Genomic DNA, 22,187 nt, shown 5'->3' with positions numbered 1-22,187 from the left:
AAAAAAACATATCCCTTTTCCAGACTACTGTCACATTATGGTGCACAAATCTTACCGCATGTACAATATCCAGCATGTCATAAGCTTTGGTTGATTCCATTGGGACAATTGTATCCAACTCATGTACCAAGCGATTACTTTAAAAAATGGAATGAAAAGTGAGACATTTACAATATACCATAAAAAAGTATTCCCGTAATTCATAAGTATAATCAAGGACAATGTCAATAAATTTAATCACATTGATTCAGACAAAAGGACGAAGTAAATATTCATCTATCACTCTACAAAACTGAATGTGGAATATTAATTAGTACATACTCATCCTCCCAATATTACTGAGAATCTGGGCATTTATGGTATATTTACAACCATTACCTAACAATTAATAGCTCTCCAACAAAATTAACTAAAAAACCAACAACTTATCAACAAAAGCCTAGAATTAAGAGGAAAAAATGAAGTAGCTAGGCACCTCATATCAGCAACAATGTGATAGACCACACTATTTTATTGCTGTAAAAATAAGAATTTGAGTTTTTACTTTTTAGATTTATGGCCAGTATCCCTCTGGAACAGTTCCTACAATATCTGGCAGTCATCCATCTCACCACTCAAGACAATAGCGCTACCTAAGAATGTCACTCTTAAAATGAATAAAGAAACAAACCTTCTCTGAGCGTCAGAATATTTATGCTCATGCAAAATATACTTACTTACCTAGAGTCATGGCATTCTCTGACAGGAGCTGGCTCCTTGTTACTAAGTGGCAGGAAATTAAAAAATTCCCTAAGGTTGAGCAAGGCATCTATGTCATTTTCAAAAGCACAATGTGCAACCCCTATAACAAAGAAAAAGAACAAAAGTAAATTTAAATTGCAAAAAATCAATTGCAATACTGTTTTTAAAATACCTGCACTGACCAAAGAGCAATGTGCTACCAAAATTAATTAATCTAAAAAATGGGAAATGATTTCTTTTGACAAATTTTGAAAGCAAATTACTTCAAAGGTTCTTCAACTGCTCCAAACTTTTGATTGTTTTCTAAAATTCCAACCAAATGACTTTTGCCAGAGTCTAGAGGACAGGGGTTGGATGTTGTAGCATTACCTGCATTCTAAATGGATGCTATTATTGTCTAATAAAAGGATACCCTGAGGAATATTCTAAATTGGTTTCTCCAACACAGAGAAAAAAACATTTTCCTATGCTTTGAATTCTTCAATTTTAATTACTCTGTTCATAAAGAACAAAAATGAAAAGAAGCTTTAATAATATTTATCATTATTCAATATCAGGAATCCTCTCCATCCTGGAAAAAGGGAAATTTGAGAATTACTTTTTAAGTAGTAAAAGATGCCATTCAGATATGAGATAAATAGCTAAAATATTACGAATGCAGCCATTGTACATAGAAAAAAGTGGACTTCCCTTCCATATAAGGCTGCAATTCATGAATACATAATGAAAGCAAAATTCATACAGTGGCCCAAATAAAAAAAAAAGCAAGCATTCAGAAGAATCTTCATTTTGTCTTAATTTATCCTGAATACCTTTATTTTTCCAGAACTCATGCACTGAGAATTTAATTCTAGCCTTTATAATTTCATAACATCACAGAATTAGTAATGGTAAATAAATTAGCCAGTTCTAACCTGATACTGCAGTATGCGTCTTCGCACCCCCAAGTTGTTCCTGAGTTACATCTTCATTGGTCACTGATTTGACTACATCAGGACCAGTTATAAATAGATAGGATGTATCCTAGAAAAAAACAAGTATAAAAGAATGAGGTGCAAAATCCAATATTCCAATATCTACGAAAAGGAAAATTTAATGGAAAAAATGTGTATTCAAATAATACATCGTTTTACATTATCTCTAATTTAACAAATATTTCTCAAAATATTTGAAATGAAAAAGTATAAAACAAATTTTAGGTAACATATGTTACTTCTGAATGATTCCTATCTGAACATCCTTCCTATAATTTCTGACATTATAATTTCTAACCAATGATAATTTATAGCTCCAAGCAAATATATCATGGCATTAAAAGAAAGACTAATACAGCCTGTGAAGCTGAATACCTTACAGTTACAGCCTAAAATATCGTATTTTGTTTATGCTGGGGATTTTACAAGCACTAGTTAGAATTGATAGCCTTTGAACAGTCTGCAGCCTCATCTTTTTTTTTGTTCTGCTGCCCTAGGAAATGGCCCAGGGCACACTGGTACCCTTTTCATGCCATACAATATAGGGTAATCTGTACCCCACCTGTGTGCTACTGACTTTTGTTTCCCTTCATTTTATAAATAGTAGTTTTGGTGTAAGTGAACATACATTGCATACAGTTAAATCAATGAAATAAGATAATATTTCTGCAGCAAGAATCCTGGCCACCGCTATTTATAGGTCCTGGAGCACTGGACTACATTGTTCTGCACACTGCAACCCTCAGCCAGTTAAAAAATCATTAAGTATGGCTCCCAATCACCAAAAGATTTCTCGCTGCTTACACTGAAAAGGGAAGTCACTTCATTAATGTGCAACACAGGAAGAGAGGGCTCTGTTTCTTCCCAAGCAACTTTATGCAATTCCTGGACTTAACTCTTTCTGCTTTTCACACTAACATCCTTACTAGGAACAACAATTAAGTAAGGGGGGGGGGAGAAGCTGGAGACAGGACTCTTGTTACAGGAGTATTATCCTTTTTCATTTATTTAACTATATTAAATGATTAATACTTACATGTTACTTATATGTAAGGGTGTATACAACATATACATAAGTTGTATATAGTATATTTAAATGTGAGCTTTGTATGTGTACACTTTGAGAGCAAGCTACTAAGTTTCATTTTTAATGTGTGCCATTGTGCCCACAGTAAAAAATGACAATAAAAGTTATCTATCTATCTATCTATCTATCTATCTATCTATCTATCTATCTATCTATCTATCTTGTGACCACTTACATCACAGCTACCGGTACTATATATTTCTTCCTAAAATGAAGGGAAACAAAATTCTGTTACATAATTCCTATAGCTTATAATCTTTAGATATAATTAATGCAACAAGAGGTTTTTGTGTTTATGGAAAACACCAATGTTTAATACAAGTTGACTGTCATATTCACTATGTTGGAAATGTAATATCACTGACACACACATTGTACTGTAGAACTTTTCTAAGAATCCCCCAGTTTGTTTCATAGTACTGTAACTTTGTTTATAAAATGATACTGGAAAGAGAAATAGGGTTTAAAGATGTTAATGTGATATTGACAGCTAAAGTCCATAAAGCAGTCTAGCCTTATCATGTGTGAAGTTTTGCCAGAAAGAATCTGCTACAGAATCTGCTAAATTCAGAAAGATTTTTAAAAAAGAGATTTCTGGCTTCAACAAAAAGCTTCTTTTAAACTCAGATTCTATGTGGAGATCAAAATGTGGATCAGTCATTAGTAACTAAATTTAAACAAGCTTGGGATAAACCCAACAAAAATTAAAAAAACAAAATAAAAAATTAAAATTAAAAAATAAATTAAAAAGAAAACAAAAAGAATTCAAAGGGCAGAGTCAATGGACCACTAGGTCTTTTTCTGCCATCAGTTTTCTATGTTTCTAAAATATAGGAGGGCAAGCAGTAACACAATTTGAAAATTTTGGTCTTCAAAGTATTTTTTTAGATTTTTCTTTTCCCACTGTTTTTACTTTACAAGCAACTCAAGGTGACAATCATACATAATACTCCTTTCTTCTCCTATTTTCCCTTAACAACCCTGTGAAGTTGGTTAACCTCAGAGTAAATGACTCAAGTCACCCACGCGACTTTCATGTTTAAGATGGGACCAGAACTCATACTCTCCTGTTTCTAGTTTTCCTTGATTTTAAAATATAAAAAGCCAAGCTTGTTTCATTTTAAAGTTCTCCTACTCATTCATATTCAGCAAGATTTGTCTAGAAGTCTCCATCAGCCAACTTGAACCACAGAATCCTGATTATATCGGTTAAGAATCAAGCTTTAATACGTCTGCTGAAGCTCATGGCTTAATATGTTTTAGAATATAGCTAATGGGAATAAACATTGCATCCTTACCTTTACCATAAATGTGAAATCTGTTAAAGCAGGAGAGTAGACAGCACCTCCTGCACAAGGACCCATAATAAGAGAAATCTGTGGCACTACTCCAGAACATAAAACATTTCGCTGTAAAAGAAAAGAAATCATCCTTTATATCTTCATGTTACAAAGCTTCCAACCATATTTTATATTCGCCAACCATCTGTCTGAAATTCATATGGCAGAAAATCACATTATTCGATTTTTAACATTTTTACAATAAGCAAGTAGAGATAAAAGAGTGAGCATAAAAGAAGACTAATTCTATAGAATGAAAATAAACCAGATCTAGCTGGTCTTTTTGATCCAATCACTAAGCATGATTATAAATTTTCATCCCTTATTTTAAGAATCCACATATATAGGTCAGTTCATGTAGCTGCCACTCAACAAGCTTCTACATATCCTGACTGCTTCATGCATGACAGCTGGTATATCTGACAGCTGCTATAGACAGATGCAAATGAAAAGCCTTTTCACCTCCCGATAGTTTTGCCAGCAAGGAGAAGAATGGATCTGTCACTGATATTTGATTCAGTTATTCATTCTTTTTTCTTTTGGCCTGGCTTATATGTGAATGATGATGGCTATAGCCATTTCCTTCTTGCTAGGCACATAATTATAAGGAGAAGAATACAAATAAAAGGAAACAGTGGAAATGAACTAAGTATCAATCCACATTCACCAAATTTTGACCAAAGAACTAAAACTAGAAAAAATTAAATGTTTATAAATATTGTACATCAGACAGAATACAACAAAGAGGAAGTTAGAAACTAAATATTTTCCTATTTTTATAGTTTTTCTACTTTCTACCTTTTTGAATTGTTAAATAATAAAACAATGAAGAATAACAGAATAACAGAGTTGACTTTGGCACTCAATTCAACATTGGCACTCAACCCAGAGATTCAAAAATCCTTTTTCTTATTGTAAAAGTAATTTAATGTACCCTGCATTATAGTTAATTTTCCATCAACAATATATTGAGCACTAACTGTATAATATTTCAATAATTTCTTTGTCCACTTGATACTGTATTTCTATATTATTTTTTTCCTTTGCTTGTATTCTTTTTGTCTTTTAAAAATAATGTAAAATATTCTCACATATAATAAAATATTGATGAAGGGGGAGGGATTTTTTAACAGTATTAGCAAAAACAACTGAATGAAACAGTAGCACCAAGAATACTTTATAACTTTCTCTAGATCAGGGGTGTCAAACTGCCGGCCCATGGGCCGGATGCATCATGCCCAAACCACGCCCACCCCATTGCCAGCAATGGAAAACATCACGACACATCACATGACGTGGCAAGTTTGACACCCCTGCTCTAGATGACTGCTTAAGTAACATATTTATTTCAGGAGACCTCTTTTGTCACTTCTAACAATGCCACTTGGAAACTTTGTAACATAAAGATAGGCAACCTGAAGCCTGCAGATGTTTTGAACCACCATAAGTGCCAAGTGCTACAGGCAACAGTAAATTATTATGGGGATTGTAGTACAAAACATCTGGAAGACATTAAGCTGCTTACCTCTCCCTAACAGTAGATCACGAAGGGAAATATATACATCTTGTCCCAGGATCATGACATCAACCCCTCCTCTTTGCATAAAGCCTGAAAACAGCAGGAAAGAGAGAATCAATCACGCTTCCTTTAAGTGACTTTTTTCTGAATATTTAAAATGATTACTAAACTATAAGGTAAAAGTACTATAGATATCATGATTTGTCGGGTCAGCACATATTTAACTGAAAGATTTCTCACTAAAAATATGTCAGCATAACCAGCCAAGGATTCCACTCCTTCTTGAATACGGGCTCCTCCTGAATCATTCAGCCCAATCACAGGAGCACCAATCATAACAGCCTGATCCATAATCTAGGAAAACAGAAGCACGAGTTTGTACAATATCATTACAGACAATGTAGATAAGTCATCCACATGGCTTACCTAATTAGACAATCTTTGTGTAAAATAACCTTTTTGCTTATAATCAGAATCTAAGTTGAATCTCTCTTTCCTATTAACTACTGGTTTGTCCATCTTTCATGAGCACCTGGCATCAGTAGCATTATTACTTCATATCCCAGCTCTAGGAATGCAAGGCAACGCACCCAGAAATCTATCTCAAATCATTCTCACAACAACAATCCTGTAAAATAGGCTACACTGAGAGATAGTGACTTGCCTTCTCAAAGTCATTCAGTGAACTTCATGGTTGAACATGAACTTGTCCAACTTCTAAATTACTAAACTGTGCTACTACATCTATGTTGCCAAGAATATTATGTGGATATATTCAAGCTTGAGTGAAAAGAGATTCATATTTTTTTACATATTCAGTTAGATTTGACATGTAATGCGTATATTTCTATATATCTGAATATTTACTAGGTATTTGGAGTTCTATAATGTAAGCAATCAAGTGTCATAATTAATATGTATTAAGTAATATCAGAAATAAACATATCTATGATTCATTATTACAGGATTTTTTTCTTCAATCTTACTCTCTGCTGAGTTTATAAGAAAAAATAATTTTAACATCATGGTTTGATCTAGTACATCTGAATTCAGCAACTTACTCCACTTATCTTAAACAATGAGGAATGCAGCAAACCCTACCACCACCAAAACTACAAAAGATTGTGCTTTGACACTAATTTTAACAAATTTAAACACTTATTTTACCAAGGATGGGACAGAAATAACTCTAGAGATGATTTCCCCATGTAAAACCTGACTGCTAAATTTGGATGCAGCCCAGAAAAGGGGTTATATCAATCCAATTAATTCAATAGCAATATTTCTGCATTGCATTTTAATGTTATGTTAAGCTATTAATAAGCACTAAATTGTAAAGTAAAATAAAAGGTCACAGGATCACAACATACATAAATTAAAATATTTTCAAACCTTTTAAAAAACCAAAAGGTCTTTGACTCATGTCTCGCACCCAATAAAATAACTGCTCAGCAAACATCCCATAAGTTTTAACAGCTAAATTACTTTAATCTGGGAAGGATGATCAAAAATATTTACATTACCATATTAGAATGCTTATATAAACTATATAGCAACTGATGTGACAGGCCACCTGCACTGCCTATAAACTTACCTTGCAGATCTTTTGAGCATGTGCTCCAGATAAACTTCCCCCAAACACAGTAAAGTCCTAAAAATTTAAGATCAAAGTAAAATGTTTTAAAATACAAATATCAAAATAGCCTATCATGTAAATATGTTTAGATAGACATGCTAATTCCATTAGACAGCTAGATCACACCCTAAATAGTATGAAATTATAAGGTTATTCCTTCTTATAGCATTCTACATAAGATGTGGGAACAAAAGCAGTACATCTGGTGCAAAAACAATACTAGTCAAAATGGAGAAATTACAAAAACAACACGTCAATATATTCATAATTCAAAAATCAAACAATACCTGACTGAAGACATAAGTCAGTCTGCCATTAATTCTACCCTGTCCAGTAATCACACTGTCCCCAGGATACTGCAAAACAAAACAATTAAAGTATAATTCATAAACTGACATAACTTATATAAACCAAAGTAAGCAAATGCACAATGTATCTACACCTTGATGCTTTAACAGTCCTATTTATTATGTACCCAGCAAATTATGAAGTGAGTAAAACAAAATGTTTATTGGCTGGAGAAAATTATTTTTCTAAATATCTCTCATTAAGACTATGAAATATCTAGAGAATTATTTCAAATGCATGGAAAGGAGATAACTCCATTTGTGTTATTAGTTGCGAAGTCGTGTCCAACCCATCGCAACCCCATGGACAATGTTCCTCCAGCCCTTCCTGTCCTATACCATCTTCTGGAATCCATTTAAGCTCACGCCTACTGCTTCAGTGACTCCATCCAGCCACCTCATTCTCTGTTGTCCCCTTCTTCTCTTGCCCCCAATCTTTCCCAGCATTAGGCTCTTCTCCAGTGAGTCCTTCCTTTTCATTAGGTGGCCAAAGTATTTGAGTTTCAACTTCAGGATCTGCTCTTCTAAAGAGCAGCCAGGGTTGATCTCCTCTAGGACTGACCGGTTTGAACGCCTTGCAGTCCAAGGGACTCGCAGGAGTCTTCTCCAGCACCATAGTTCAAAGGCCTCAATTCTTTGGCACTCAGCCTTTCTTATGGTTCAACTTTCACTGCCATACATTGCAACTGGGAAGATCATAACCTTGGCTATACACACTTTTGTTGGCAGGGTGATGTCTCTGCTTTTTAGTGTGCTGTCTAGATTTGCCATGGCTTTCCTCCCCAGGAGCAAGCGTCTTTTAATTTCTTGGCTGCAGTCCCCATCTGTGGTGATCTTGGAGCCCAGGAAAATAAAATCTGTCACTACCTCCATTTCTTCCCCATCTGTTTGCCAGGAATTTAGAGGGCCGGATGCCATGATCTTGGTTTTCTTAATGTTAAGTTTCAAGCCAACTTTTGCACTCTCCTTCTTCACCCACAACAAGAGGTTCTTTAGTTCCTCTTCACTTTCTGCCATTAGAGTGGTATCATCTGCATATAGGTTGTTGATATTTCTCCCGGCAATCTTAATTCCAACTTTTGATTCATCTAGCCCTCCATTTGCAAACATATTAAAATCAGGGCACTAAATCAGTCATTATTTCCCACTCACCAAGGGTAATGGAATTTAAACAAACAAACAAAATGTTGCAATACCTTGTTTTTCTCAATTTCCATCCCAAAATCTGAACATCTGTGTTCCACAAACATGTCATATTCTACAAAACTGTCAGGGTCCAATAACAATAGTATACGTTCTCTGGCTGTCAACTTTCCCTAAAAAAAAAAGAAAAAACACTAAACAGTCTTGTTCTTAACATAATAGCATATTTATATAAATGTTTTCCAGACTGAAACTCAGAGCTAAGCATAGTAACAAATTTGCACTCAATAGCGGCCCCCAATTTGTTCCATAAAAAACTTGATAGACCTTTTCTCACACAGTGCAATAGAATGGTTAAGTACAAAAAGGCAGCCACAATAAGAAATCTCACTCATTTTAAGGCTGTAAAGCACTATGAAGTGGTACATAAGTCTAAGTGCTATTGCTATATCACATAATGCCTTATGTGACAGAATAAATCTAAGAAATACAAAAAGAATGTGTGCAAAGTATTTTAATCTGTTCTTGTGCTGATCCATGGCAAACCTCTAGATACATGGCAAACCACTCGCTGCCCTCCATTTTGGTTAATATCCAGTCAGCCAACTCATATACGTAGTTTCTCTAAAAATGCTGGAACAAAACACATGGTCTAATCAAAGTTGAAATTAATGCAAAGACTATACCTTCACATCCTCCCATCCTCTTGCAAGCTCCATGTTATAGTGGATGGTGGCACCTAACCAAGTTTGACTGACCTTGAAAATCTAAACAGGGTTGAATTGGGATGGCAATCCATCAAGAAATCCCAGAGTTACCGGCCTGAATTAAAAGGTTTAAAGAAGCATCCCAGAAGGTGGAATGCAAAATCGGTTTGTTATTGCCAAGATATAACATTGATGTGTCTGTGTAGTCTCTTAAAGCTAAAAGTAATTCAAAGAAGAGTTGACTTAATGTTTCTGAACAATTTTTTTAAAAAGATCCAGCACAGTAGAGGTATTGTACCAGGAACAGCAATTATTGGCAACATCCTAGGGTCCTTTGCCATATCTTGCAGGTAAGTCACTTCCTTTTTGTTTTCCTTTTCTCAGGAAAGAATATTTTTTTGAAATTAATATTTGGCCTTCTCTGCATTGAAAACACTGGATAGAGCGCTAATCTGCAAAACCAAGTTGCCCCATTCATTATTTCTCAAAGGCAGAAATGCAGGGTAACATACTCTAATCATCCCCAAATCACTAAAAAGGCAACTTCCACCTGTCTTTTCCTTCTACACAGTTTGTACCTCCTCAAGATTGCTGTGCATTTCATACGTCGTATTTCATTTCCCTGTAGGCAAGCACTTCGCTCCAACTGGCTATTGCATGCTATAGCAGAAATGTCTCCTCCCCTCCAATCGCTGGTTAGTCAGTGCCTTTCACTACAATTTTTTCACAGGCTGCTGTGCCCTTCTGAAGAGACCTTGACTAGAGACGTGGTTTCTTTTTCTTTATGTAATAGAGTGGAGTGGTTAAACAGTGAGCTTTTCTCCCCTTCATCTTTGCTCCCACTTATATTTTGTTATTTTCAGTCCCACCAGCTAATTATTAGTTTGGTAGAAAAAGAATCAAAGTCTATCAGAATGAAAGGGGAGATTTATTTATCACATGTTCACTGATGGAACAGTGAAATCAAGTTTTTTTTTCTTTTAACCAGGTGAAACTAACACAAATTTTGCTTCTTTCCTTTCTAGCTAAAATGACAACAGTAAAATTATTGTTGTTTTTTTTTTGTTTACCTACTAGTGGATGCATGACAGAAAGATGTGAACCCACAACAGCAAATAAGAAGAGCTCACACAGAGAACCTATCGCACAAAGAAAAGCAATTGGTGTTTGCTCTTCCAGCAAAGATGAGAAAAGTAAAGAAGCAGGAAATCTATTGATCTGGGGACAAAGTAAGGATAGCCCAGACAGAAAGTTACAGTAGTATTATGACAAAAGAAGAGGAAGAAGTTAAAATTTGGAAAGGCATTTCTTTATAGCCAGCTCCATTTGCAGTAAATTTACACAAAGGAGTCACACAGGCCAATATGGAAAATCCTAGAGCTTCTGTCTTTCTGCAGGAGAAAGAGGGAGAAAAACAGATGACAAATTAAGTAAGCTAACCTTGTGCACTAAGAGTAGTAAACACACTTTGCCTTACTCAGGTACTTCTCATTCAGGTTCAAAAGAGAGGAGGACACCAAGAATTGAGGAAACATGAAGGCCCAAAGGTGTTTATGTAGGTAGGAGTAAATCATAATTTAGTGTTACATACATCCATTCTATCTCAAGGAATGATCTGCCAGACACTTCTGATCACAATAGCCAGTCTGTGTCCAGCACCTGCTAGTCAAGAAGTTTTTTCTTCAATCAAGATGATTTTGTTTGGCTAAAATGATTAAATAATCTTATGTGTCTTGTATAAAATAACTGTTAAAAGGCAATAATGTTAGTAGTCGTTACAATATTTAATTTACTTAATTTAATTTGTATTGCATTGCCAACATTATGCATCTCCAGTTTCAAAGTAAACTGGAAGCATAACACACGGGTGTTCAGAAGATTCTGCAGGGCATGGACTTTCCAATCATACTTAATGACTCTCTAGCCTTACCAAGCAAGCTGTCCGTTGCCTGTGTTGCATTAATTCTGAGAAAGACGAAGTCTGATGGATAACTGAAGCTCTACTCAATTAAGATTACAAACACCTCAATAATTGCTAGATTTAGAGATCGGGATATTGTGAATACAGCGTGAGAAAGGTGGAAGGTGGCCTTATGGGACCTCTTCCTGACCTCCCACACTAGCTCCACAAACTGCTAACTGGATGCGGCGCTCCGCTTCCTCGTATCCGTCGTTTTCATTAAATAGAATTAACAAGAGAGACGATCCTGGTCATCAACGCGATGGAGAAGTCGGCGGCTATGGCGGTTGAAGGTGTCGGATTCTTTTCTACCTCGGCTGGAGGGCATGAGGAATTGCGGCGGGGGGGGGAGGACTATAGGCCATGACCACGGGCAGGCAACCTCGGCTCTTTTATGACTCATGGACTTCAACTCCCAGAAGTCCTGAGCCAGCCAAGCTGGCTCAGGAATTCTGGGAGTTGAAGTCCATGAGTCATAAAAGAGCCTAGGTTGCCTACCCTGGCCATGACTTTTCAATGGTCCCCAAGTGGCATCCTCTTAGCACTGGCCAAGACCAGACGTTTCCGCGGAAATCACTGAAACGGCCCGCCAGGGAGCAGCCAGCAGCCACTGGCCCCGCAAGGGCTTCGCTCGCCTGCAGCAACAGGAAAGGAGGCGCTCACCCGCTTGTGTTGCGCGTCTATGCGAGCTTGACCGCCTCCGAGCAATGCAGCGCGACGCTTCTCTTGGATACGCTCGGGTACGGCGACGGTCCGGCTCCGGTGGCGGCTGCTGCTGCAAAACGGGCGGCAACCTCTCAACAGAACTCTCGAGAGAAGGAAGGAACGAACAGCACGCAAAGCAGCCATGACTGAGTGAACCGGGAAGACGCATGCGCTCTTTTCCTCCAGAGGACCGCCGGCCTCCTTGACCCCGCCTCGTTCTCTTACGGTGCGGGCGACAATTGGTTTGTTTAGCGCCCTTCGGGCTCTGAATTTGGAAATTAGCTATAAAAGATGACGGATTAACAACACCGCAGAAGATCCAAGCTTTCCAACAAGTGGGCTTAGTCTCATATTCTTCCCAACCTGACCTCTTCCAGATGTATCGGGCTTCCCTCACTCTACTATCCTGAGGCTGTCGCGGAGTTTGTGCTGTGTAGCGAGCATTGCTGCCGTCTCTGTGATTGTAATTAGCAGTTGACCAAAAAAAGAGAAAAGAAATGGCCTTCTAAAGAAGAATGGAGCTGGAAGGGACCTTGGAGGTCTTCTAGTCCAGCCCCCTGCTCAAACAGGAGAACGTTCAGAAGGACCGTTTGTCTGCAGAAAGAACGGCCTGATTCATTTTAAATCCACGATGTGTGTGTTGGGAGAAATATTGTGTATTAACTTGTAAAAAAAAAAGCTATTGAGACACCGTATCGGTAGAAGTATAGCAGTTATTAGTTCAGGGTTGCTGTCTGATCTTGTAACTAGTGAGTTTAGATGCAGGAGTGGCAGTTTCAAAGAAGAAAGAAGAAATAATTAAGCTGTTCAGGTTTTCTTGAAAAGGGCTGTTTTCACTCAACCTGAGATACAGCTTATGGAACAGATCACAGTTTCTGGCGTTGTATAGCATATTAAAGCAATCGGGACCATAGGCATGTGCAGCAAGTCACAGTGATGGGAAAATGTGAACATGATGTTACAGTGTGTACTTTGCCCGTGTGTACTTGAGTTCTAATATCTAAATGTAAGTACTTAAATTGCAGGATTTGTGTTGTGATCACTTTGTGCTCCCATCCTATTCTGCCCTAATGGCTTTGGACCACAGTCTTTGAAGGAAAACTATTTTGTTTTAAAAACAAGATTTGATTTTACCAGTTTCCAAATCACGGCTTAAACCCACTGAATTGTGGTACTTTTGCATCGAATTATACATATAAGGTTGTTAATAACAAATGATGAATAATTGTATATGAATGAGGTAAATGAAAATCAAGGGTAGGTAGCTTTTTCATGCACAATATTTTGAAAGTTATGTCAATCTTTTAAGATTATGCTTTTTTGCAGGGATTCAGATTAATTACCTCACAATATTTTGATATAATCCAGTTGCTTTTGGTGAGGCTATAGCAAAAGAAAAGACTATTGAATTATCCTATTCACTTATTAACAAACTGACCAGGAGGGACAAATCAGTAACTCTCTTAAGTACTTTTGTTTTCAATCACTCTCAACAATGTTTAGTTTAGGAAAGCCTTGCTATTGATAAATAGGTAGCATCTCAATTAAACATCTGTTTCACTGCCAGAATAACTAGTAAAAGCAATACTGATTCTATTCCGCAGTCCAAAATGAAGGTGTTGTCAAATGCCCTTGAGCTCTGCTGAGCATGCTCACTTTCCTCTTAATGTCTTCAGTGCATTTGATTCTTTAGTTGTATTCTCTCTTTTTCTGTGAAGGCAGATGTGAGAGTAGCTAAAAGATCTATACTACGGCTTCAACGTATACCCAGAACTGACACCATTTGCTCTATTTTTGACTTTCCCGTTCAAAGGCAACAATACCCAGTTCTATTTTCTATGAATTTAGAAGGGAGAAATGGACACACGGCTGAACGTTTCAGAGCAGCTTCCTTATCCTTAATATACTTGGCCTTTGGTTATTTTGCTATACAACGCCCTCTAACAAAAGGTAAAGGATTATTTTTCCAATTTTGATTGTATTCTCCTTTCTCTTCTTATATTACAAATTTAATTCCTAAATGTCACTACATGTTTATTTAAGCAAAATCTTTCTGCTTCTATTAATGTGCATGCAATTTTAAAGAAATATCAAACTGAAAGGATTTCACAGAGAATTAACATAATTTTAAAAAATTGCAGTAATCAGCTAATATAGCCGAGAATTATGTTCCATATGTTACAAGGAACATCATGTTTCTGTTATTTGAAGAATTAATGAAACATAAATCAGCATAGCTTACAGTGTATCTTTTCCCCTTCGTTTTCAGTTGATAGATTAGCATATTTTTTTTCTTCCTAATTCTTACTTCTTTAGTATTTCATAATATTCTAATAACATTATATCTTGTAAATATTTCACAATTATAAATAATCATGCTTGGGTTTGAATAGATTAAAATTATTATTAATCAATTAAAAGGAATTCATTTAAATCACAGTCTGATTTATATTAGCATTTCAAACTGAAAGTATAGTAGTTGGAAGCATAGATCAGCACCACAAATATTGGAAAAGCTACCACTACTAAAGCTATTGCCTGGTGTGAAAACAAGTTGAGAAGGAATGGAACCTAGTGACTAGTATATTTCACATTTTTAGAAGCTAAAGAAATGACTGTATTAACATAGCGGCAAGAACATAATATAGTATTTCAAATAACCTATAATATTGGAGGACAATGGACATTTTTAAATGTATCCCCTTTATCAATGGCTGTTAGCTGATATATGCTGTCCTCTTAGAATATAAAACACCATGCTTCTGAACATCAGGTCCTGGGAAAACAGTGAAAAGGATCTGTTTTATGTTTACCATAAGTCACTGATGGGAAACAAGATCCAGCATTGATTAGGTCTTTAGTTTGATCCAACTCTCATGTTTTAAATGTGAAGAATAATCTACATTCTTTCAAGAAGTCATTGTAAATATACAATATTGTTTGTTATTAATCCCCAATGCAGTTACATATATTTAACAATCCTATGTCAAAATATGTTTAGAGGCACCATCTGAGCTGTTACATACACATATAAAACTGATTTATATTCAGATTCAAAGCAAAATTAATGCTAATTAGATTTTAAAAGCTCATCAGATTCAATCATTCTAAAAATATTTGGAAGCATAAAAGTAAATGTAGATGCAGCAAGAAAGATAAACATCAAGCCTATTTTTTAAGTTGTCTAAATTAGCAGTTTGGTGAAGTGGTTAAGGCACCAGGCTAGAAATTGGGAGATCATGAGTTCTAGATGACCTTGGACCAGTCACACTCTTTCAACCCTAGGAAGCAGGCAATAGCAAGCCATTCCTAAAATCTTGCCAAGAAAACTGCAGAAGCTTTTTCAATCACCAGAAGTCAATACTGACATGAAGGGATTTCCTCCCCCTCAAAAAATTAACAAATACATTTATTATGATGAGACAGATATCTTCCCTTACAATTGATTTACTATATTGGGTTTTAGAATGAGACATTTCATTTCTTCTGAAAACAGGTTATCTCATATGGTAATAGAACATTAATGAATTAGGATTATTCTAAATAGTCAAGATGTGCGACAATTTTATCAAATATATAAATATATGTTTTTCTTTGCAATCAGTCCTTCTTATCTGATGAAATGGATTCTTCCAAACAATATCCAGTGAAAAAACGAGTGAAAATTCATCCCAACACTGTGACAGTGAAATATAGTTCTCATTATCCACAGCCTGGAGAAGAAGGACATGAGGAACCTAGTGAAGATAATGAGAGTTTTACAGAAGATAATCCAAAAAGAAGATTGTTGAGTGATGGACAACGAACAAGAAAGTCTTTCTTTGGAACAATTGACATTCCATTTCAGACGGAACAGAAATTAGAAGTCAACAAGAATGAACAAGGTCAAGATTTTATAGAGGGAAGCATTTTTCAGTCCAGAAAAACTTGGGCTGTGCTTTTTGGATCTGCTTTGGCCCATGGTTGTGTAGCTGTGATAACTAGACTTGCTGCTGATCGTTCCAAAGTGCCATCTCTTGAACTGATTTTCATTCGTTCTGTTTTACAAGTGTTTTCTGTTTTAGTAGTGTGCTATTACCATGAAGACCCTTTTGGACCAAAAGGCCATAGATTGAGGTTATTCTTCTATGGAGTATGTAATGTTATTTCCATTACCTGTGCTTATACTTCCTTTGCAATTGTTCCTCCAAGCAATGGGACTATTATGTGGAGAGCTACCACCACTGTTTTCAGTGCCATTTTAGCATTTTTACTAGTGGATGAGCGCATGGCTTATATTGATGTAATTACTATAGTGAGTAGTATCTTTGGTGTTTGTTTGGTCATGATCCCCAACATTGTTGATGAAGAAAATTCTATGTTGAATATATGGAAGGAAGTTTTTGGATATACAATGACAGTTATGGCAGGCTTAACCACAGCTCTGTCCATGATAGTATATAGGTCCCTTAAGGATAATGTCAGCATGTGGACAGCATTATTTACTTTTGGTTGGACTGGAACAATATGGGGAGCCTCAACTATGTTTTTCCTTCAAGAGCCAATAATTCCATTGAATGGAGAAAGCTGGAGCTATCTCTTTGGCATCTGTATATGTTCCACAGTTGCTTTTCTTGGGGTCTATTATGCATTGAGCAAATTCCATCCAGCATTGGTTAGCACAGTGCAACATTTGGAGATTGTGATAGCCATGATTCTTCAACTTCTTATACTACACATCTTCCCCAGTATTTATGATATAATTGGAGGAGCAGTTATCATTATCAGCATAATTTTCCTTGCGTGTTATAAGCTATCTTGGAAAAAATTTAAAAAACAAGATTACCAGGAAATATTAGATTCTTCCATTAAATGAATACAAAATTATTGTATTTTTATGTAGTGCAATATGGAATTAATATGACTGTGTGTGTGTATAGTGCTATTAAGAGCATATCATGATTTGTTGTTCAGATTCATGACATCAAGTCAGCCCTAAAACAGTTCAGTAGAGATGTATGAAAATGTCCTTTTATGATATGTGAAAAATGTTTAAAAATGTGAAAATTATGAAAATAATATTCTTAGTATACAGAAAGTGCCAAAGATTAATATAGACAGTTTTTGCTGTGAAAACGGTATATCTATATAATCATCAAGAACTAATCTCAGTTCAATGGAGTCTTTACTTTTTTATCCTTGTAATCTAGAAAACATAATTTTATTCTATATTTAAAATAACAAAGTAATTTTGGTGTGGAATAGAAGTAAAACAACAATCTTATTCCTTTACTGGTTATAGAAATAATTATATAGAATTTGTCTTTGATCTTTGGTATGTGGTTCATTGTTAAATATAACATCTGAATTGTGTACTTGCAGTTATTTTTTAAAATAAAATGTAGTCCTACTTTGGAACACCTTCATCAACAATTTGGATGACAGGATAGCAGGCAGGAATAGCCAACACTCCAGAAGATAGCTTTAAGATACAGAAGGTTCTTGACAGAGTTGAACACTGGGCGCTATCTAACAAAATGAAATTTATGGTGAAAAAAGGTTCTACATTTAGGCAAGAAAACCCAAATACACAGGTACAGTATAGGTAGTACCTCGGTCAATAGTACTACCGTGTTTCCCCCAAAGTAAGACCTATCTTGAAAATAAGCCCTAGCTTGATTTTTTGAGGTGGGCCTAATATAAGCCCTACCCCCCCCCCAAAAATAAGCCCTAGTTTTGGGGCGAGGTGCATGTCTAAAAATCAAGCTAGGGCAGGGATGGTGCTTCCCATTGCAGCCAGGCCTCCCATGGATCGACACTTGCCTCACTGGTCCACTTCTTCTGTGTCTGAAGGAGCAGATTCGTTCTGCAGCTAAGAATGGAGCTCGTGCTTGCATATCGCAGTCAGGCCTTTCCAGAAGGCTTGTGCAGCCGAGAACTGAGCTATGGATTCAATCCATAGCTCGGTTCTTGGTTGAACCAGCCTTCTGGAAAGGCCTCTGACAGTGAAATGCAGGCCTGAGCTCCATTCTCAGCTGCAGAATGAAGCTGCTCCTTCAGCCACAGAACAAATGGGCCAGCTAGGTGGAGCTGTTGGTATCGCCGCCACAAGGTGAGTGGAAAAGACCCCCTCCCCAAAAATAAGACGTGCCTCTTGGAAGCAAAAAAAAAAGACCGTCTTATTTTCGAGGAAACACGGTAATTGTGAGAGGGATCTTGAAGTCCTAGTGGACAATCACTTAAATTATGAGCCAGCGGTGTGCTGCAGCTGTCAAAAAAGCCAACACAGTTCTAGGTTGCATTAACAGAGAGATAGACTCAAGATCACGTGAAGTGTTAATACCACTTTACAATGCCTTGGTAAGGCCACACTTGGAATATTGCATCCAGTTTTGGTCACCACAATGTAAAAAAGATGTTGAGACTCTAGAAAGAGTACAGAGAAGGGGAACAAAGATGATCAAGGGACTGGAGGCTAAAACATAAAGAACAGTTGCTGGATTTGGGTATGTCTAGCTTAATGAAAAGAAGGACTAGGGATGACATGATAGCAGTGTTCCAATATCTCAGGGGCTGCCACAAAGAAGAGGGAGTCAAACTATTCTCCAAAGCACCTGAAGGCAGGACAAGAAGCAATGGATGGAAACTAATCAAGGAGAGAAGCAACCTAGAAATGAGAAGAAATTTCCTGAAAGAACAATCAGTGGAACAACTTGTCTCCAGAAGCTGTGAATGCTCCAACACTGGAAGTTTTTAAGAAGACATTGGACAACCATTTTCTGAAATAGTATAGGGTTTCTTGCCTGAGCAGGGGGCTATTCTAAGTGTATAGGGATAACAAGCAATTTGGTATTTGAACAGATAAACTCAAGTTACCATTTTAGGACTCAATTTAAGACCAGTTATAATTACAAAGGAAAAAAATGAGTATGTAGTCTGAAGACGATTGATGTTAATGAAAACCATGTCAACTTTGTAACATGTTTTATTTTATTAAAAATGTGTTTAGGATTACAATGATCAAATATTTTACATAATTATGTGGTATGAATAATTCAACGATTTGATAATATTGATTGTGATTATATGATCCACAAGTAACATGACATGGCTGACCTTATCTGTGCTCAGAAGCTATGTTGGGCTTGGCCCAACTAGTTTTGATGGCGATGACCAGCAAATACTAGGGCTATAGTCTGAGAAGTCAAAAACTATCCCTGAAAAAGGCTATAGTAAACTATTTCCACACTATTGCCAAGAAGTCATTAGCAGCTGAGCTTGACTGGAAGAAAACTTTTACGTTACCTAATACTTCTATGTTATTGTAATTCCAATATTTCAAGTATTTTATCCCATCTGAATGTTTTTGATTGAATGTCTGTGTAGGTGCTCAGTAGATAAAAATATCAGCCACATACTCCTTCACAAAAATACACAATCACCCCGAAGTATGGGAACTAATACTTAGACAAAGTTACCTGAGGTACCTGAAATAAATACATTTTCCACTGAAATGCCAATTCAAAGTATCAGAATGGAATATCCAGCAAATTATATGAATCTGGTTTTACTTTTTTAAATAAAGGATGATTTTAAAAAAGCAATTTCTAGCAGTCTATAAGACTTATGAAGCTTAATTTATATAATATTGTAAGAATTTGTATCCTATAACTTGATTTTATAATAAATACCAACTATGTCTTTTTTTTCCTTAGAACAGACCATCACAAAGAGCAGCCTTATCTAGTCTGCATCACTGTCATAAAATCCATTTTCAATCTTTAAAAAGAACCCTGGAAAGACTTTTTCACAGGCTTCAGATGAAAAAAGCAGAAATATATTCTCATATACCTAATGATGAGAAATTGCTCCAAAATTCTAAAAATTGTAAATGGATAAAGGATAATTAAGATTGGATACAAAAATAATGGAACTTCCCAGTAAAGAATAGGTAGGAACACTGCCCAACGCCTGTCTCCGTGTTGCCAACATGATTGTTTCAAAAACAAATACTCTAAAACAACCTATAGAATCAAACCATATGTTCAGAAGGTATGGCAACCAGGCCTTTAAAGAATTTGCATTAATTATAATGTTAACAATTTTATTTAGTTTTCATGTTTTATATTTTAAGTCAAGACTTAAGTTAAAAATATGTTCAATATTTTAAGTTAACTGTATGAAGTTCATTAGGACAAGAAGGCAGGATAAAAACTGGAATAGTTCAGTAATTAAATTTCTTTTTGCAGGATAGGACATCCATCAAGGGAATTAAAGCAGTTTGACATGGATTATCACCAATTCAAAAGGATTAAACTGTCTTCTAGATTAGGTAATGTTCCAAATATCAAAGGTATTATTAAATGAATACAAAAAGATACAAAGATCATTGTCAATTTCAAAAATGGCAGGTGTCTGTGTGTATTAACAATTCAACTATGGAGGTGGTTAGTAGTATCAAGTTTTTGGGTATGCAGCTGATAAGCAGATTAGCTTGGTTGCTCAACAGTGAGACACGGGTGAAGCGGGTACAGCAGTGTCTGCCTTTTCTGCATAGTATGAGAAGACATATTTTCCTTCCCTTACCACTTTCAATAGATGGATGATTGAAAGCATCCTGTCGTATTGTATTACTATGTGGTTTGGATGTATTACTGTTTCAGACAGGAAGGTTGTGCAGAGAGTGGTGAGGACAGCAGAAAAGATTACTGGAAGTTCCTTCTATCCAGGGCATAGCATATAAGCGATTTGGGGGTCTATAGTATTGTTGGGAATGTTACACATTCTCTCCAGGTACACATTGTCTGATCTGTTTTCTTTGTTACCTTCTGGGAGGAGGTTTTGCAGTATCCGAAGCAGAACAACTACATTTGGTAAGAACTTTATACCCTGTGGTATCAACCTTGTTAACTCTCAAGACTCTTTTTCTGCTATGTATTCAAAATGGACTGTGATTAATATGTAGGTGTGTGTGTGTGTGTGTTTGTGTATGTATACATGTATATGTGTGCATGTATGTGTGTGTATACATACATACATATACATATACACAGACACACATACAGGGCATCAGAATTTCATTTTTTAATGTGTACCAGTGTGTTCACAAAAACTGACAGTAAAGATAATCTTGTATTTTATTATGATAATGATAGTGGTATACTAGTGGTATTATAATTGCCATCTTTAAATGTTGAAACAACACTGCTATCAGAAGAAGCTAGGTCTCTAATTTATTTCCATTACTAAGAGAGCATATTATTCTATTTGTATCTCCCAGAATCAATTATCAGCTAGGAATGGAACAGGACAGGGAGTGTATTGTGTTCCTGCCTTGCATGTGATCATCCCACAAGCCTCTCTTATTCTGTAAAATCAGAATTCTGGTCTAGGTGAGCCTTTGGCCTACCCAGCACAATTCATACATATTTATGAAGGATTCAGTAAAATTTGTAGAGGTAAAATTGGACACCATAGATGTTTGATGCAAGAACAGAATCAAAATTCAAGGTGATGTGGCATTTTCTATTCCCAATAATTTGATCTGAAATTCATAGATTGAGTGTTCATTATTCATTTCCAATGGTGGACTGTTAACAGATTTGTATAGTGTACTATATTAAAAGTGCTTAGGTTCTTCTCCCCTGCATGACCTATTTATGCCACAATCCTATGTACATACAGTCTAATAAATTATAATATACTTCCTCCTTGGTAAAAATATACATTAATTATAAACTGACAAATAATGATAGATTACAGGATTCTTCTCTTTTCTTACTCCTATATTTTAAATGCTCTGGGCATTAATTAATTTCCAAAACCATATAAACCCTCAGACATTTAGGAAATTTCAAAGGATAATCCTTGAAGAATAATGCTCTGAAATAGAGAAGTAATCAATGTTCAAAGGGATCAATCACCTTATCCTTCTTGATGCAGGTAAACTGGAAAATGTGAGGACCACTGATCAATTTCATTATCTTCACCAGTCCTGCCATTTTAGAAAGCACACATTTAATGTCAAAGCACTAGTTATCTGGCCAAGC

General features: G+C 36.0%; 2 protein-coding genes across 5 annotated transcripts in view; one reads left to right on the top strand and one right to left on the bottom strand.

The window, feature by feature from the left end:
* The window catches only part of PCCB (propionyl-CoA carboxylase subunit beta), a 28,612-nt gene extending 14,545 nt beyond the window's left edge, over nt 1-14,067 (bottom strand). The window contains exons 1-10 of one of the 4 annotated variants that reach the window (XM_083364724.1): nt 13,940-14,067; nt 12,118-13,129; nt 8,841-8,960; nt 7,585-7,653; nt 7,256-7,312; nt 5,902-6,015; nt 4,101-4,211; nt 1,656-1,764; nt 721-841; nt 56-137 (exon numbers count right to left, since the gene is read on the bottom strand). In XM_083364724.1, coding sequence (XP_083220850.1) covers nt 56-137; nt 721-841; nt 1,656-1,764; nt 4,101-4,211; nt 5,902-6,015; nt 7,256-7,312; nt 7,585-7,653; nt 8,841-8,960; nt 12,118-12,303 — 969 coding nt within the window. In that variant the 5' untranslated portion in view covers nt 12,304-13,129; nt 13,940-14,067. Of the gene's footprint in view, nt 1-55; nt 138-720; nt 842-1,655; nt 1,765-4,100; nt 4,212-5,901; nt 6,016-7,255; nt 7,313-7,584; nt 7,654-8,840; nt 9,555-12,117; nt 13,707-13,939 lie in introns of those variants that run through there. The other 3 variants (XM_083364722.1, XM_083364723.1, XM_083364725.1) reach the window with 3 other exon arrangements.
* SLC35G2 (solute carrier family 35 member G2) lies at nt 13,955-17,392 on the top strand. The gene is made up of 2 exons (XM_083364726.1): nt 13,955-14,109; nt 15,764-17,392. Exon 2 carries the CDS (start codon nt 15,782-15,784, stop codon nt 17,012-17,014), a length of 1,233 nt encoding a protein of 410 aa, XP_083220852.1. The 5' UTR covers nt 13,955-14,109; nt 15,764-15,781; the 3' UTR covers nt 17,015-17,392.
* The last annotated feature ends 4,795 nt before the right edge of the window (nt 17,393-22,187 follow it).

This window comes from Vipera ursinii (assembly GCF_947247035.1).
Source record: "Vipera ursinii genome assembly, chromosome: 5".
NCBI classification, from domain to species: Eukaryota; Metazoa; Chordata; class Lepidosauria; order Squamata; family Viperidae; genus Vipera; species Vipera ursinii.
This window is presented reverse-complemented; position numbering and strand designations above follow the sequence as displayed.

What these genes read in the sequence shown, in the direction of transcription:
- SLC35G2 (XM_083364726.1), top strand. Translation starts at nt 15,782, where the DNA reads ATGGATTCTTCCAAACAATATCCAGTGAAAAAACGAGTGAAAATTCAT.